The sequence below is a fragment of the Amblyraja radiata genome, chromosome 17 (genome assembly GCF_010909765.2).
Source record: "Amblyraja radiata isolate CabotCenter1 chromosome 17, sAmbRad1.1.pri, whole genome shotgun sequence".
NCBI classification, from domain to species: domain Eukaryota; kingdom Metazoa; phylum Chordata; class Chondrichthyes; order Rajiformes; family Rajidae; genus Amblyraja; species Amblyraja radiata.
In genome coordinates this window covers 38,072,720-38,092,619 of record NC_045972.1, presented here as the reverse complement: position 1 = coordinate 38,092,619, position 19,900 = coordinate 38,072,720, and the positions used below count along the sequence as shown (strand labels likewise).

The window sequence follows — 19,900 nt, the reverse complement described above, 5'->3', positions numbered from 1 at the left end:
GAGATGGTTTCCTACATTAAAGATGCTTTGTGAATATCAGATTTGAAGTAACGTATAAATTAAAAATTAAAATAACGATCTACTATTTAGTAATAGTCTAAAGGCCTCAAACTGCTTAGATCGTCAAGATGTAAACTTTTGCCAGTAATGTCTTTTTGTTTTATATAGCACGTTTTTAATATGACTGGAATCAGAAACCTCAGCCAGGAACACGCTATTCTTTTTACAGAACATTTTGCTACCTTTCCCCCACAGTAGACTATGAACAAGAATGAATCCAAATAGACTAGTCAATTCCAACAGCCTATCACTGTGAATGGAAGGGGAAAGAGCCAGCTATCTAGGAGGGAGGTGTGGGGGAGGGAGGGGCATGTGGATAACAACAAAGGCAACAACAGATCTGGAGGAAAGCAATAAACCATTTTATATGCAGTGACGTGTCCTATAAAACAGGCATTACTCTGGTATTTGCTTGTTAACTAACTATTCATTTAGGCTCTTAGCCTGGATCAGAACATTTAAATTATTGATTTCATTTTGTTCTGTAATTGTGCTTGTATAAATAAGTGCTTGAATCAATCACATGGCCAACTTCTGAAATGATGTTAAACGATCATGGATGAACTCATTGTTACCCAATACTTCCTAAACAGAACGGTTAAAAAATAGGACTAAAGTTCATTCCAACGAATTCTAAAAATAACTTAGTTATGCCTTATAAGGAAACAGAATTCCAAGCAATACCACACAGTCATTCTGTCCATTATCATTCAAAAACAAATCACTCTTTATGAACCGAGAGGCTTTTTTATGTTATGAGTGAAATCATATCTTGGTCTAAATGTTTTAAACGTGGATTTTGTCCCCGAGATTCACATAATTCCAAAGAATCTAGAATTGTAATGGCGTGTTAAGCATGGACTAATTATGGAGAAGCACACTGATTTATCTAAACTTTATATGCAGGCCAAACAACATGGAAAAATTAAAGGAATGAAGTGTAGTGTAAGCATTTCAAAGTAAGCCGACAGCCTCCTAACAGCGAGTAATGCCAAATTTCTTCGCCGTTAAAATGCCATCCATTCCAACTAAAAACTGCATGAAATCATTTGTACTTTGCCGAGCTGAATACATTCCTTGTAAAAACCAGTATGCGTGCACATTTCCAGATCCAGCTCATATTCACAAACGTAGGAGGGAACTGCATATGCTGGATTATACTGAAAATACTGGAGTAATTCAGAGGGTCAGGCAGCATCTCCGGAGAAAAGGAATAGGTGACGTTTCGGGTCGAGACCCTTCTTCAGACTGAGACTCAGGGCTGGTGTAAATCAGCATCTGCACTTCCTTTACAAATGGGCTTGTTGAGTTCACACTGCCACCAGCAGAACAACCAGTTTCATTCAGAAACTACAATCCACAATATTTTTATTTTACCTGTCCAAAGCCAAAATGACAATGACTAAGTATTACTCTCGTGAAGGGAAAAGAAAGCCTCCAAAAAGGACAGGTCATGGAGGATCTGCTGACAAAACAAAGGTCCAATTCCTTAAGGCTGATCATCAGCTCCATGCTTCACATTTTGTTTCTATGAAGATTCAACTGATTCTTTTTGCCTTTCTTCCTTTAGTCCAAGTTGACAGAAATTCCTTTTAAAATATAAGAAATAGCTTCTTCCCCACAGCCATCAGGCTATTAAACTCAACTGAAACAAATCTCTGAACACTAATAGACCATTATCTGTTTATTTGCACTTTATCTGCTTATTTATTGATGTGTGTATATATTTATATAATGGTATATGGACTCACTGATATGATATGTTCAGTATTCGTGCCTACTATATTCCGTTGTGCTGATGCAAAGCAAGAATTTCATTGTCCTATCGCGGACATGTGACAATAAACTCTCTTGACTTGAATAGGAATTTTTTCCAATGTTAAGGTATTAACCTTTTGTTTTGTACCCACAGTTCTACTTTCCACTCTGTTCCACTTCCAATTGGCAAATGGTCCAGGGACATTATTAGGTTTTCACTTTCAAAATAAACTTGAGCTGAACAAAATGGTAACTCGCATTATTATGAGAAAGATAAGTCACTGAGTAACTCACTGATGAAAAAACAACACAAACAAGGTTCCAGAGGGAGCAAAACAGGACTCATTTCAAAACCAAGAATAAGAACTTAAAAAAGCAAAATCAACAAACCATATTAAAATGTGTGTAAAGACCATAAAAGTTAAATACCAGCAGGAACCAAGTGTTCAATTCTTGCTCAGGAATTGCTCAAAAGAGAGGGAAAGTTCAGTTTACTAAAATTCTGCCCAGCGCCTTCATTCATCAAAGATGCATGCAAGTCCACATGACAATAAACTAAACTAATGCGGACTCTGCAGATGAATAGATTGGCTGCAACTGCTGATGAGCTACTTTCCAAATCAGGTGCAGCATCAGTTTGTGCAGCAGCAGATCATCAGGGAGTGCCACAGATAAATTACAGGACAACTGGACAGAAGGTCACAAAGTGCTGGAGTAACTCAGCAGGTCAAGTAGCATCTCTGGAGAACATGGATATGTGACGTTTTGAGTCTGAAGAAGGGTCTCGACCTGAAACGTCACCTATCCATCTTCTCCAGAGATGTTGCCCAATCTGGTGAATATACATAGAAACATAGAAAGTAGGTGCAGGAGTAGGCCATTCGGCCCTTTGAGCCAGCACCGCCATTCAATATGATCATGGCTGATCATCAGTACCCCTTTCTGGCCATTCCCCATATCCCTTGATTCCCTTAGTCCTACGAGCTAAATCTAACTCTCTCTTGAAAACATCCAGAGAATTGGCATCCACTGCCTTCTGTTGCAGAGAATTCCACAGATTCACAACTCTCTGGGTGAAAAAGTTTTTCCTCATCTCAGTCCTAAATGGCCTACCCCTTATTCTTAAACTGTGACCCCTGGTTCTGGATTCCCCCAACATCGGGAACATTTTTCCTGCATCCACCCTGTCCAATCCTCCAAGAATTTTATATGTTTCTATAAGATATCCTCTCATCCTTCTAAATTCCAGCAAATACAAGCCCAGTCGATCCATTCTTTCATCATAAGTCAGTCCCGTCATCCCGGGAATTAACCTGGTCAACCTACGCGGCACTCCCTCAATAGCAATAATGTTCTTCCTCAACCTAGGAGACTGAAATTGCACCCAATATTCCAGGTGTGGTCTCACCGGGGCCCTGTACAACTGCAGTAGAACCTCCTTGCTCCTAAATTCAAATCCTCTCGCAATGAAGGCCAACATGCCATTGTCTTTCTTCACTACCTGCATGCTTACTTTCAGTGACTGATATACAAGCACACCCATGTCTCGTTGCACCTCCCCTTCTCCTAATCTGACATTATTCAGATAATAATGCCTTCCTGTTCTTGCCACCAAAGTGGATAACCTCACATTTATCCCCATTATACAGCTTCTGCCATGCTTCTGCCCACTCACCCAACCTATCCAAGTCACCCTGCAGCCTCATAGCATCATCCTCGCAGCTCACACTGCCACCCAGCTTTGCGTCATCTGCAGACTTAGAGATGTTACATTTAAGAATTACTCCAGCACTTGGTGTCCTTTTGTGTATTAACCTGCATCTGCACTTCCTTGTTTCTACAGGATAACTGAATAATTCATTGCAAGATCGACAGGAAACCTAAAAGTCAACAATCAGCTTTTAATACCAGGTTGGATAGCAGATAAAACAAAGTCATTCACCGTATCTTGGTATACAGAAGAATAAGAAACCAATCCCAATACCATTGGTGGCGCCATTATTCTAATAATGGAAGCTGACAGATTCAACTTTAAAGCAATATGAGAACATATATTATTTCAAGACAGCGATCGAAAAGATTTTTAGATACTAATGGAATCAGGGGATATAAGGTTAATACAGGAAGGTGGTGCTCAGGTAGATGATCAGCTGTGATCTTACTGAATTGTGGGGCAGACACAAGGACTGCATAACCTTCTCCTCACTCTTTTTCATATGAAAGCTATCAACTCCACATGAATCTCTCCAATATGAACTAAGAGTCAGGGTTTCAAATAGTACAGAGGCACACAAGTACAATCAGTGTGTTGTCTGAAGAAGGATCTCAAACCGAAACATCACCTGTTCCTTTTCTCCAGAGATGCTGCCTGACCCATTGAGTTACTCCAGCTTCTTGTGTCTATGTTATATTTACAGTTTTATTAGGATACAGTTATTTAGTTTATTGTAACCTGCTGGTGATCTAATCTAAACTGTGATAAGTACCAATTCTTCTACTTTTCCCCATCACTTTTGGACTTTTTGAACAGCCCTCATAGACAATGACATTTTAGGAATGTGACACATTTATGGGGAAGGAAAATGATGAAAAGACTGAGAAAGTTATCCCAGTTTAATGCGATCTTCAAATTGCCCAATTGGACAGGAAACTGCTGTCTTCATTACACAATCACACTGCACGATATTTGTCAATTGGCTCGCGATTGGACTTCACCATTTGCACGCTTCAGGATGAAAGAGCATTTTAGTTCAACAAATAACCCTGATTTTCTCGTCTTTAAAATGACGAATGTGCGGCTGTTAATGGTGGCATAAAAAAGGTGTCCACGAGTTAGGTAATAGGACGATTTTAGTCCTTTTACCTAAAAAGGGATATCCCTGCTATCGGAGTGCAATAAAGATTCATCAGACTGGACAAATCTTCAAATCTGCGGGGCAGTGCACTAGTAACTGGATATGTTTTGGGATCATTCTACATATTTTTGTAAATCCACACAATGACATGAATATTTACATACTGTATAGATACAATCATTTCTTCACTAATGTTGTAAGAAGATAGAAGCCAGCAAAACAAAAACAATTATAAGATTCAAGTCACTGAGCAGGGGCTTCAAAGTCTTGCAGTCTTGGATGAAACATTAAGTTAAGATGTGTCTAATCTCATGAAGGATGTAAAAGATTCTCTGATAGTAGAATCAAAGTGGATAGCCTGACAGGGCAGTTCTCCTGGTGTCCAGCATTAATGGGTTTTCTCCGAGTGCTCCGGTTTCCTCCCACACTCCAAACAAGTACAAGTTTGTAGGGCAATTGGCTCTTGTAAAATTGTAAATTGTCCCTAGTGTGTCGGATAATGTTAGTGTATGGTTTGGTCGGCGGTCAGTACGGACTCAGTGGGCCGAAGGGCCTGTTTCCGCTCTGTACCTCTGAAATCTAAAGAGAGCTGATGTTGTTTGTTGAGCCTAGAATACCCAGAGGGAAGTTGAACAACACTAATATATGAGATGAGCACCAAGAGTGAACAGGTTAATGAAATTATCTCAGCAGTCATTCATGTGTTACAGTAAGAATCACAGGCGGGAAGGGGTTGTAGGATACAGACCTAACAAGTATATTTCTACAGCACATTATCGAAGTTCTTAATTTAAAACGGTGAAAGGTTACTGTAAATATTTACATTGAGTGCAAGCGATAGATTGACGTGTGGACAGCAGGCTCTTTCCAGTAATAACACCCACACACACTCTCCCCCTCACCTTTTTGTCAGCTCTCATCCATGATGCTATTTCTACGCTATGCAAAAAGTATTTTGTGATGACAGTTTCCCCAAGAATTTGTCCTTAGTTTATTTTTGTCTTTTACTTATTTCCAAACTAATTTTTTTAATTCTTGCATGTGTATTTGAACAGTGTCAGTATAAATCTCCCATCACCGTGTGTTTATTTATCACTTTGGTAAGATAACAGATAACCAAGTCCCCCAACACAACATTCACAGCACCAAATTTTAGGATAAATCATCTTTACACTATAGCTACTAGTTTCAGACTGGCATTTGCTATGGTCAGGAGAAATGAGTTCTACTTATTAAAGTCATACAAAGTATAGAAACATAGAAACATAGAAAATAGGTGCAGGAGTAGGCCATTCGGCCCTTCGAGCCTGCACCGCCATTCAATATGATCATGGATGATCATCCAACTCAGTATCCTGTACCTGCCTTCTCTCCATACCCCCTGATCCCTTTAGCCCCAAGGGCCATATCTAACTCCCTCTTAAATATAGCCAATGAACTGGCCTCAACTACCTTCTGTGGCAGAGAATTCCAGAGATTCACCACTCTCTGTGTGAAAAATGTTTTTCTCATCTCAGTCCTAAAAGATTTCCCCCTTATCCTTAAACTGTGACCCCTTGTTCTGGACTTCCCCAACATTGGGAACAATCTTCCTACATCCAGCCTGTCCAACTCCTTAAGAATTTTGTAAGTTTCTGTAAGATCCCCCCTCAATCTTCTAAATTCTAGCGAGTACAAGCCGAGTCTACCCAGTCATATGAAAGTCCTGATATCCCAGGAATCAGTCTGGTGAACCTTCTCTGTGCTCCCTCTATGGCAAGAATGTCTTTCCTCAGATTAGGAGACCAAAACTGTACACAATACTCCAGGTGTGGTCTCACCAAGACCATGTACAATTGCAGTAGAACCTCCCTGCTCCTATACTCAAATCCTTTTGCTATGAATGCTAACATAACATTCGCTTTCTTCACTGCATGCTGCACCTGCATGCCTACTTTCAATGACTGGTCTACCATGACACCCAGGTCTCGTTGCATCTCCCCTTTTCCTAATCGGCCACCATGGAAACAGACCCTTTGATCCACCAAGCCCATGCCAACCATCAACCATCCATTTACACTAATCTTACGTTAATCCCATTTTAAAAAATTCTCCACACATTCCCATCAACTCCCCCCAAATTCTGCCACTTACTCACACGCCAGAGGCAATTTACAATGTCCAATTAACCTATCAACTGTGTTGTTCTCCCTGATCAAAGCAAACCTGTCCATTTGCACATAACCAAAGTGAGCCTGTTGTGAGCATGTCCGACATGAAAGTCAAAACACAACACTGCTTGTTGTGACGGCATTGTAGGAGACTACCTCAGTCATAAGACCATGTGTCCGACTGAAGAGCTTTGAGCACTTAATCCAGATGGACACTCCTGTGCAGTACTCAGGAACTTCTGCACTGTGAAATCGGGTATTAGAACCAAGGTCCTGTCTGATCTCTTAGCTGAAAGTAGCGGATCCCCTGGGACCACCACAAAGACGAATATCCTTGGTGTTCCATCCAAAATGTACTCATCATTCAACATCACCAATAAGTTCTCAAGCAGTCTTTATATCCTCGCGGTTTGAGGGAGCTGGCATTGTCCAGATTTGTGGCTTCCTTTCATATACTGGAACCGTGGCTGCATTTCATTAGTTGAAATGCCCCTCATTCTCTCTCAAGATCATCAAGTATATTAGGTAAATATAAGCTTTTCTCTCTTTTCCAATTTACCGACTTAGATTTGGAATATTTAATAAACAAATCACACTGCTAAATTTCAATTATTGCAAGTCCAAAACTGTTCCATGTGTACAGCATTATATAGCATTAATGTTAGCATTATTGACAACAGATTTCACCATCAATATAAGTTCATGTCTTAAGCCCCTGTCCCACTTTTCCGAGTTACTCACAAATTCACCTGAGTTTTCCCCTTGATTCAAACTCGGAAAATGTCCATAGCGAGTCCATAGGAGTCCATAGAGAGTCCATAGGAGGCTGTAGATATTTCGTAGTGGCTCGTAATGCCAGCCGTAAGTACTCGGGGCTATTCTTTTTACTCGTGGACATTTTTCAACATGCTGAAAAAAAGTCCCAACTACCTGATGCCCCAAGTACCTACGGCTGGCATTACGAGCCGCTACGAAATATCTACAGCCTCCTACGGACTCGCTATGGACTATTACGGACTCGCTACGGACATTCTCTGAGTTTGAATCAAGGGGAAAACTCGGGAGAATTCATGAGTAACTCGGGAAAGTGGGACAGGGGCTGAAGGAGCAGAATTAGGCCATTCGGCCCATCGAGTCAACTCCGTCATTCAATCTCGGCGGATCTATCCTTCCCTCTCAACCCCATTCTCCTGCCTTCTCCCCATAACCCTTGACACCCTTACTAATCAATTTCACCGTCCTCTACCACTTACAACATGCGCACCACATTCCTCGTGATTTGCCTATTTTCAAGAATCAAGAATGTAACCAGCACACGCAACAAAAACTCTCATTCCTCAACTCTGCTGATTTGTTGGAAATTACTTGTAAAATCTCTAATTGGGATAACCATGGTTGGTTAAAACAAATTGAAGACCAGAATTTTGCCTCAAATCTTCAGATCATTTTAAATTCTCTGGGATTTTTTGATGCAGCGGGAACTGTGTAAGTCCTCCAAGGTAAGTAGAGGGCAGCCGACAATCCTCTGGGCGTTGTCAATGGCCCTCTACTTACCTTGGAGGACTTACACAGTTCCCGCTGCATCAAAAAATCCCAGAGTATTATAAAGGACATTTCCCACCCCGGACACTCCCTGTTTGAACTGTTACCGTCAGGCAGACGGTACAGATCTACAAGGACAAGGACAAACAGACTTAAAAACAGTTTTTACCCCACTGCTATAAAGGCACTAAATGTAGCCGCCAAGGAACGCAGGGGCGATACATAATAAGAGACTGTGAAATCGACAGAAGGATGTAGGGCTGGGTGTTTATGCGTGCTATTTTCATGATATTTATTTTAGTTGTTTATCTTTTTTTAAATATTTTACCTTGTATGTATCGTTAGCTTTTAGAAATGTTTGAATGGTGCACTGACTGGCTGACATTTTACAATTTCGTTGTACATGGTTCATGTTACAATGACAATAAAGAAACTATTCTATTCTATTCTATTCTATTCTATTCTATTCTAAATTCCTAATTATTACTGAATAATTATGAGCTCCAAATGAATTAGTATTAAAATATTTAGTGCACTTAAAATTAGTGTTAACATTTTCAGTGCACTTTAACAGCTTGGCACTTCCTGGCATCTAACAACCACCGCCACTTGGTGGAGTTAACCTCCCATGTTTTAGTTCTATGCTGATTTTGAGTGCCATAACTTACATTTTCCTTTTTAAATAAAAATACTTTTGTTTCATTATTGTCACTGTACTGCAATACAGTGAAGAGAAGACTATACATGAATACAATCAAGCCGACAACAGTGCACAGATAACGGACATCGGGGACAACATTCAGTTTGAGATAGAATATTGACGTTCAATAACGTCCAGTTTTTGGTAGTTCAAAGGGTCTCTAATGTAGATGGAAGGTCAGGAAACAATACATTAATTATCTTTTCTGATTTTGTAAACATTTGTAAAGATTTTTCAATGTGCTATTTTTAAGATGGTTTATTTCATCTTTAATAGCTTTTGAGTGTTTTTCTACATCTGGATGTCCATAAATGTTGAGAAAGCTTTGACAAAGCGGGGGGCTTGGTTTTGGCAATAGTCAAAGGTTCATGCAGCAGTTTTGTGTGCAGGGCTTATTCTGGCCAGCCTGAGACCCAAATATATTGCACAGAGCCCTCGCTCTGCATGGGCCTAAGATGCTCTTGGCCAGCATTTGGTCTTCCAGATCCAAGTCTGGTTAATGCAATGAGGATTCCAAGCAGTGAGAACAAGTATTGGGTTCCACTCAACATAATCTGGATCTAAAACTTAATATGTAAAGATACTTGAAGCTGTCTTTAATGAGATCACTATGTGTGTAACAATCAGCATTTTTGGTTAAATAACAAGACAAATTGTTTTTAATAAATCTGCACTTTGCATAATTTTGTACAAAAATAACATTGCAATAACATTGTAATGGTTTATTTAAGCTCTTTGGGATAAAAAAGAATCACTACAGCAATAGATCATGATTGGCACTGCATGAAAAATACATTTGCAAGTCTGTCTGAAAAAACAGATTCATAGATATTGGCAATATCACAATTCAAAAATAGCCAAATTGAACAAAGCACAGTATTTGTTGATGCCCAGCCAGAAGAACAACTGCAGATAATTTAAACAGTTAGAGTATTGTCAAAATGTCTCTGTAGGCAAGTTGATACAAGTACAGAAAATCATATTCCATTTGCCACGTTTCACTGTTCTGTCCCATCAAATGGTGGCTGATAGGGTGGCCTGTTCACACAATCTCAGGCAGAGTCTAACCAGGGATTACATGACAGTAGGTACACAAAAATGCTGGAGAAACTCAGCGGGTGCAGCAGCATCTATGGAGCAAAGGAAATAGGCAACGTTTCGGCCCGAAACGTTGCCTATTTCCTTCGCTCCACAGATGCTGCTGCACCCGCTGAGTTTCTCCAGCATTTTTGTGTACCTTCTATTTTCCAGCATCTGCAGTTCCTTCTTAAACACATTACATAACAGTAAATCATTTCTAGATTTTTCAGCCATCGGATTATTCTCTGCTCAATGGCATTTGAATGGTCGAAACACATGGATTGTCAAAATACTCTTCTTCACGTCTTTCACATTTTGGAAACAATGTTACTCGTGAGATCCAAGTGGGTGATGACCTCACATTTGCCCATCTCGAGATCATTTGCTGTTTTTGTTATTCACCCCTTCCTGCTAGATCTATTAATTTCAAATGCTGTGGTTCTGTGCAAATCAACAAAGCCGCCTACCTCTGTAGCCAAGAGCAAAATTAGATTTGTGGTTTTCAGTGCCAACATCTAAGTCACTGATATGATGAATTGCAGAGACTCCAACAGAGACCCTACTGAACACGCACTTTGAGTCATATCCTGTTAAGTGTCTGCTCATTATCCTGGCTGTCTCCTATCTTTCATCTACTTGCCCAACCTGGTTAATAATTTAAATTCAATTTCCAGTGTATCAAGTGTAGCCAGCACTCTCTTCTCAAGGGGGATTTTCTCAAAACTCTTCAGGGAGTCCATGTAAATGAGAAATTGCCCTGTCCACTTCAATCTCATCCGATGATTAGTTGCATGGATCAGTGCAATACCCGATACCTGGCCTCACTAACCTATCCACAATATGGTGGCTAGGTCTCTAAATTATCCCGTTCCTCCCAATTTGATAAGCACGAAGCTGGATACAATGTTCTACTCATCTTTTTAAAAGAGTGGAATTCCACAGTTCTTCATCATTTCACAATCTAAATCAAGGGAGCCTTTCTGTTTGGCTTCCGGGGTGCAGTAGACTTTAGGGATACAGCGTGGAAACAAGCCCTTCGACCCACTGACCAGTGATCACCCCATACACTAATGCTATTCTACACTAGGGACAATTCTTACAACTTACCGAAGCCAATTAACCTACAAACCTTTACACCTTTGGAGTGTGGGAGGAAACTGGAGCAGCCGGAGAAAACCCACGTGGTCACAGGGAGAACGTAGAAACTCCGAACAGACGGTATCCATAGTCAGGATTGAACCCGGGTCTCTTGTGCTGTAAAGGGTCTGTCCCACGAGTATGCGACTCCATGCGGCAAGCGCGACCTAACGCGGTCGCTTGAGCCATACGGCCTCGCGGGGCCGGTCCCACTTCGATCGCCGGAGCCGTATGGAGTTGTGCGGAGCTGGTCCCGACGTCGCGCGGGGCTCTGAAAAACTGACCGGGTTCAAAAATTCCGCACGGCAACGACCTGCCGGCCCGCAGCCGCCTCGACGCTGTACGTACCCCCTCGACGCCATACGCCCGTCGGACTTCGCTCGAACTTCACGTCACTCACTGGAGCTCCGTGCATACGGCGTCGAGGCGGCAGCGGGCTTTAGGTTGCGCTTGCCGCATGGAGTCACATGCTCGTGGGACAGGCCCTTAAGCCAGCTACTCTACCGCTGCACCACTGTGTTGCCCCATAGTGGGTTATGTGCACACCATGGAGAACAAGGTACCACAGACCAATGTTTGGGCAGATGTGACGTGTTATCTTTAGTTATCTTCTCAATTTACATTTTAAAACATTTTTGTGGCATCTTGCACAATGTTTTTCCATGTTTCCTAATTTGCATGTGTCATGCAAGGTTCCTCGCTATTAAATGGGTAGCATTAAATCCCCCTTAAAAAAAGATTCAACTGTAACATTGCAGCAACTTGGTAAATGAAGGATTTGAATAATGCAATTTAAGGCTCGCACACAATTATATTGCTCATTTATAGGAGTTGGTGAAAAGGCGAAAAGAAAAACAAATTAACAAACTGCCTGACTGAAAATGTGGACTATTATAAAGAGAAGGAGGGGGAACCACATCACTGATTATTCTGATTCATCCGAGCTCTCTGAAGTTTTCCCCATGTGTTATTCATCAAAGTCAAGCTATATTACAGACACTCTGCCAGACCATAGACCTAAATGTCTAGGCTTCTACTTGATTAATTCTGTTATCCATTTGATCTGGCTTAAAATAAACACTAATAAAGAGCAGGGTTGTGGTTGCATCATGTGGGGCAACATTTACTTTCTTGTGGAAAAAGAGAAGACATGACATTATATTACTTCAGCATTTTGCTTTCTCAGAAGGAGCAAAGGGGCCCTGGACACTTTGCACACTGATGTATTACAAGCTCACCAAGGTCATGGTTCTCAGTTAAAGTTCAAGTTCAAGTGAATTTATTGTCATGTGTCCCTGATAGGACAATTACATTCTTGCTTTGCTTCGACAGAACATAGTAGGCATTTACTATAAAAGATGCACAGAATCTGTAAAAATGTGTAGAAGGAATTTGAAAATGCTGGTTTATATTGAAGATAGACACAAAGTGCTGGAGTAACTCAGCGGGTCAAGCAGCATCTCTGGAGAAAAAGGATGAGTGGCGTTTCGGCACAGAAGAAGAGTCCCGACCCGAAATGCCACCCGTGCTTTTTCCCCTGAGATGCTGCCTGACCTGCTGAGTTACTCCAGCACTTTATGTCTATCTACAGAATCTGTAAGTTGACTTTTACCACTGCCTAGGTGCCCATTAGGGAAAATAAAATTTGGGATACAAATAAGTCAGTGTTTCTGAGCATCAAAAACATATTTTCTGGTTCATCGCCTTACAAATGGCTGCTTTATCTAAAGTGTACGTCCATTTGTAACTGTAATGCCATCTCCTTTGTTTCTATTGTAGTCATTTTATTTATTTGTGAAATCTGTTGCAAAGTATTTTTTCAGCATCTCTGAAAATGATACAGAATCACTTCTTGAGAATTCATGTTGCTTTACTCTGAGTAGGACATCTTAATTCTCTTTTCGTTGCTGTTGTACCTCAGGTTACTAATGTAATATTCTTTGGTATTTTAGTTACATCTTTCAACTGTCATAACAATTATATTTACCTCTTTAATATGTTCATCATACGTAATGTTATCAAAAAATAAAGAGATAATGTGCTGGAGGTAACTCAGCAGGTCAGGCAGCATCCCTGGAGAAGATGGACAGGTGATGTTTCGAGTTGGGACCGTTCTTCTTTTATTGTATATGTACTTTGTGCATACAAGTTACTTTTGATGCACTCTTACCTTCATCACTTAGATAAAGGGCCAAAGATAAAAAGCCAAAAGATGTGACATAAGGATAGAAGTGAAAATTGTGAAGCCAGAGGAAGGAATACAGGTGGAAGGAGCGAGGGAAGGACTATCTCTCTCCCCTTTCTCAATCTTGATCACATGAGCAGACGATAGACTGACATCTACTATGAACCTACCAACTCCCACAGTTATCTGACTGCACCTCTTCCCACCCTGCCTCTTGCAAAAACAGTATCCCATACTCTCAATTTCTCCAACTCCAACCTCATCTGCTCCCAAAATGATGCTTTGCTTTCCATTCCAGGACATCCAAGTAAACGTGATTTCCCCCTCTGCTGTCATAGATAGATCCCTCACTTGTATAAATCTGTGTCCCGTGGTTCTGCTCTCGCTTCCCCTCCCCCCAAACAGAGCAAGTATATTCCTTAACTTGCTCCTTAACTTTCACCCACCAGCTTTTGCATCCAACACATCATTCGCCGATATTTCCGTCACCTTCGATGTGAGCTCACCAACAATCACATCTTCCCCTCCCCACCCATTTCCGCCTTCCGCAGAGACTGCTCCCTCCACAACTCCTTTGTTCACTCATCCCTTCCGCCCAAAATACCGCCTGACCAGCTACTTTCCCCTGCAACTGTGAAAGGCTTTCACTGTACCTCGGTACATGTGACAATAAACTCAATCTAGCTACAGAGATGTAACATCTGTCCCTACGCCTCCTCGTTTAAATCCATCCAGAGACCCCAGCACGCCTTCCAAGTGAAACAGAGGTTCACGTGCACCTCTCGAATCTCATCTACTGCATTTGGTGGTCCTGATGTGGCCTCATTTACATGGGCGAGCGCAGACTCAGCAACCATTTCGCCAAGGCCTACTGGATCTCCTGGTTGCTAACCATTTTCCATATTCACCTTTCTGTCCTGAATCTCCTCCATTACCAGAGTGGACAGTCTAGGACTTTATTCCTTAGAGCGCAGGATGCTGAAGGGAGATCTTATCGAGATAAATACAATCATGAGGAGAATAGATAGCGTGAATGCATAAGGAATTTTCCCAGTGTAGGGGAATAAAGAATTAGAAGGCATACGTTTAAGGTGAGTTGGGAAAGATTTAATAGGAACCTGAGGAGCATCTTTTCACACAGAGGATGGTGGGTATATGGAACGAGCTGCAGGGGAAATATTTGAGGCAGGTAACATTTAAAACACATTTGGACAGGTACATGGTTAGGAGCCATTTAGAACGAAGATGAGGAAACACTTTTTCACACAGAGAATTGTGTGTGTGTGGAATTTGCTGCCTGAGAGGGCGGTGGAGGCCAATTCTCTGGATACTTTCAAGAGAGAGCTAGGTAGGGCTCTTAAAGATAGCGGAGTCAGGAGAAATGGGGAGAAGGCAGGAACGGGGTACTGATTGGGGATGATCAGCCATGATCACATTGAATGGCGGTGCTGGCTCGAATGGCCGGGTGGCCTACTCCTGCACCTATTGTCTATTGTCTATTGAAAGGATTGGAGGGTTTCGGGCCAAATGCGAGCAGGTGGGACTAGCTTAGATGGGGCATCATGCTTGGCATGGTATGAGTTGGGCTGAAGGGCCTGTTTCTGTGCTGTGAGTCTCTCTCGGTTTAAATTGTCCACTGCAGCAAATGCATTGACAATGGAAGGGCGGTCATTTAAAACTGAATTTCTTTCCACAGAGGGCGATGTATCTCTGGAATTCTCTAACTTGGAGAACTGTGGATGTTGAATCACTGGAAGGATTTAGAGGATATAGATACATTTATGAAAGATCGGGTAACAGAGGGCAAGGGGCAATAGGCACAGAAGTGTAATTGAGGCCTGGGATTATTGCCTCTCGATATCTTTTCTAGTCCCTACTATTTCCCAGTTTACATATTTGCTTACCCCAGTTCAATCTTCATTAAAAAAAAACCCATATATAAACTTTGAACCTTCTAAATCTCGCTTAATTACATATCAAGTTAACTATAATCCATTTAATCTCCCGTTCTCATAACTGCTTAACAAGTGTCAGAAGATAGGTTGGCACACGATGTGGAAACAACAGCCCGCTGTTGCCTTTCCCTGCCTGTTCATTTGGCGGGCAGCTGTGTTTGTTATGAATATGAATTTATCAATTTCTACTCACTTCACAGATGTTCTTTCATACACTTCTCCGTCAACATCCTTGCCACTATTTGTTGCCATGTCCACATTAACTAGTCAATTCATGAGCTGCACCCCTTATTTATCCTTTTAACTTACCCCTTATTGATAATTAGCCTAAAACTAGAAATGTCAGCAGTGAAATGTAATTTGGTCCTTTATTAATTTTGCGAAGCTGGACAATTGTCTTCTAAGGAAAATCACATGCATATTTTAGTGTTGTGAGAGGAGGCATCAATGGTCTTAAGTGATTAATCCAGCATATTATAACCATGGACCATTAATATTTCATCCCAATATTAATAAGTCCCAGACAACCGTAAACACAGCGGTAGAGCTACTGCCTTACAGTGCCAGAGACCTAGGTTCGATCCTAACAACAGGTGCATGCCTATACGGAGTTTGTACGTTCTCCCCGTGACCTGCGTGGGTTTTCTCCGAGATCTTCGGTTTCCTCCCACGCTCCAAAAATGTACAGGTTTGTAGGTTAATTGGCTTGGTATAAATATAAATTGTCCCTAGTAGGGGGGGGTCACTGGTCGGTGTGGACTCGTTGGGTCTAAGGGCCTGTATCCACGCTGTATCACTAAACTAAACTATACCCAGTCTTTGATAAGAAAAGTCGGGCTGTATTTTTTATTACTGAAACAATCATTCACTTTACTAAGTAACAGCAATGTTAATAATTGCAAATATTTATCAACAGGGCTGAATTGCTTATTACATTTACGTATTTAAAAACTATTTTACCTCATAAATGGTGAACTGCTGCTTTACGTCCGGGTCAGTTCCTTTATTACTCATGTGCCTTTGGATGATGTTTTCCATTCCAAGCTGCTCAAGACAATCAGTAACATCGTAGAACGAATCTTGGTCTGGAAGAGCCCCGAGGGTCTGTTCAAAAACAAAAGAAAATTAATTGAAATCATTTCAGTTAACAAACAAAATAGTCAAAGAAAAACATGAAGCCACCAAACTGCAAAGTTCCAATGTATTTTCAATGTCTGCTCGAAAATATTAAATGTTTTTTAATCAAATGTTTTGAATCTGATGTGTTATTCTAAGTCATTCTATCAGTTTCAACAACCATCCAAACCACCCCCTCTCCAGGAACTTCCCCCCGCACATACAGGAGATATAACACCTGTCCACATTCCTCCTCACTTAAATCCATCAAAGGACCTCATCAATCCTTCCTAGCGAGACAGAGGTTCACATGCACCTCCTCTAACCTCGTCTGCTGCATTTGGTTTTCTCAATGTAGCGCACTTCACATTGGCGAGACCAAGCGTAGACTCGGCGATCATTTCATCAAACACTTGCGCTCAGTCCATCAAGGCCTGTGGGTTCTCCCGAAATGGTTAAAATTAACCATTTTAATTCCCCTTCCCATTGGCATATTGACCTTTCTGTCCTGGACCTCCTCTGTAGCCAGAGTAAGACCACACACAAACGAAATCCATTCTGTGCCCCTGATACATTACAGTATTCTAAGTAATTCTAATTGGTTTCAACAACCATCACCATCTTCCTTTGTGTGAAGTATGATTCTAGTCATTGGAGTCTATCCCCTAGGTACACACTCATTACAGTTTTTCCAAGGCCCTTTAACTACCCTGTCGGTTACATCTTCAGTTACATCCTCTTACTGAATGAGAATTCTAATCAATAAGATATACATGCCATTTTGAAAGGCGAGGACTGATTAGGGATGGTCAGCATGGTTTTGTACAAAGGAGATTATGTGTGAATTTGATTTGAGTTTTTTGAAGAAGTCACAAAGAAGGTTGATGGGGACAGGGAAATAGATGTTGTCTACACAAGGCTTCAGCAAGGCTTTTAATAAGTTCCGCGGGTTGTTTGCTCCAGACGTTTACATTGCATGGGGTCCAGGCAAAGCTGACTAACTGGACATAGAATTGACATCATGGTAGGAAACAGAGGGTGATGATGGAAGGTTGTTTGTCAGACTGGAGACCGGTAACTTATGGTGTGCCCTACGGATCAGTGCCGGGCCCCATTGTAGTTTTATCATCTGTATCAATAATTCGGATGGGAGTATACAAGGCATGTTTAATAATTTTGCAGATGACACCAAAATAGGTGACATTATAATAGCAAGGTCGAAGAGTACTTATCTAAGATTTCTCTGAAAGTGGCATTGCAGATGGATAGGATGGTGAAGAATACCTTTGGCACACTTGGTATTCATCAGTCAGGGAAGTAAGTATAGCAGTTGGGACATTATGTTACATTGGTACAATACATAAACAGGAAGGGGTTATTCTTGGAGTATCCTCCTCCCATCAGCTATTTATACTGCTTTGATGTATCAGGGTAGTACAGGAATGATCTGATCTGTTGGTGCAACGCTCTGTCTACCATTTGCTCTTGCAGTTGAACAAGAGTGCAGTCCTAACTTTGGCAGGTTGGTACATCAATTTTAGGTACACTTGTTGTATCTCCATGGATGCCCTTCAGCACTCCTCATTCAACCCGAATTAGTCCCATAGTTTGATAATAATTAACTGTCAACAAAATGCTGCAATCTATGAATAAACCTGCGATAATTGAGAATAAAATTATTAAAATGGGAAGAGTAAATGGAGTTTTACAAAAGGGAAATTACATTTAACAGATGTAATACTGAAAATGTAGTTAAGGGGAGACACTAAGTGGTGGAACAACTCAGCGGGTCTGGCAGCATCTCTGGAGATAAAGGATAGGTGACGTTTCGAGTTGGGACCGTTCTTCAGACTCTGAAGGGGAAGCTGGTGGTGGTAGTGTCATCTGCACCTTGAAAATCCAGATACCAGGCACCACGCACATGGTTGCCACATGAAATAAAGGCACAAGGGTCTGGCGTTGATATATTAGCATGTATAGAGATTTGGCTAAAGAGTACAAATAAACTAGCCTTTTTCAGTTGACAAGCTGTTCCTAATGAGGTGTCAGAGGGATCGGCAATGGGCCTTTAGCTATTTACAGCTGACTTAGTAGGGCCTTGAGGACCTTGTGTTGAAATCTGATAGCGAAGCTTGAACTCGCAGACTCATGACTCAGAGACTGCCAAAATGATCTGAGCAGACGCTGACTGAATGAATGCCAAGAGAAAAATAATATCCACTCACAAGCAAATTAAGCTTTATGTAACAATGAAACATGAAAGGCAGTTCTTGTACTGTACAATCATATCACAATATATGTTACAACATCATAAAAAGTGCAAGTTTCACCAGCTTCCGTGATTTAAAAAAAAGCTGCATGGATGTATCTGTGAATAATTATAAGTACATTTTATCTCTTGTTTTGCATCATCCTAATGTTATGTTTTATTTTATATTGTGCTGAAAAGTACAATATACCCCCTCAGACATTCTCCGTGGATTCAATAGTTTAGTCTCCAATTGAACGGCCAGCAAGATTTACGCAGAAAGTCAAACTGTTTAATTTACACTTCACAACAGACTGGTGAAAGTCCCTCACTGTAGCCCAGTTTAAATATTTACACAACAGTTGGAGTTATACACTGTTTACAATAATCTCTTGTTTAGCAAGACATTTTATTTAATTATATCATGCCCTCTGACCACAGAAAATCCCGATCCAGCATTGTACACCTTCGGGCTCAGACCAGTGTCACCTGTAACATCTGGTTGTTTGGATAGGAAGGAAGTGCAGATGCTGTTTTACACCCAAGATAGTCACAAAATGCTGGAGTAACAGCGGGTCAGGCAGCATCTCTGTTATTTGTGGTCTTCCACACATCCACTGTATGAGGAACACCCCTAACAAAATGCACACATTGCATCAATTGGGACACGCCAAATGCTACCAATAAATATATATCAGATCTTAAAGGCTAGGCAGCCACAGACAAGCTGCCATGATCCTCTAGATCCTAATGAATTGCCCTCAATTTTGGATGTCTTCAATATTGCCTTGGAATATATCAACTGGGCGCAATGAGGCCAACATCTGAGGATCCAGAGACTTCAATAAAGAAATTACAAACCTACAATTATCATTTTAGTTAGAAAAGTGCAATAAAAATAGAAAACATAGTATGAAATTTCATATGATATTATGTACAGAAGGATCTAGGTCTCCAAATCCATAGATATCTGAAAGTGAAAATGCAAATAGATTAAGCGGTAAAGAAGGTGAATGGTATCCTTGCCTTCATTGGTCATGACATTGAGTATAAGAGTCAGGAACACACTTTGCAGCTTATAAATATTTGGTGAGGCCACATTTGGAGTGTAGTG

At 41.0% G+C, this 19,900-nt stretch overlaps 1 protein-coding gene across 10 annotated transcripts in view; it reads right to left on the bottom strand.

Moving 5' to 3' along the window:
* The window catches only part of LOC116982780 (FH1/FH2 domain-containing protein 1-like), a 235,332-nt gene that overhangs the window by 64,356 nt on the left and 151,076 nt on the right, over positions 1-19,900 (bottom strand). For all 10 annotated transcript variants that reach the window (XM_033036207.1, XM_033036209.1, XM_033036213.1 and 7 more), the window contains exon 9: positions 16,383-16,526. In XM_033036207.1, coding sequence (XP_032892098.1) covers positions 16,383-16,526 — 144 coding nt within the window. The remainder of the gene's footprint in view (positions 1-16,382; positions 16,527-19,900) is intronic.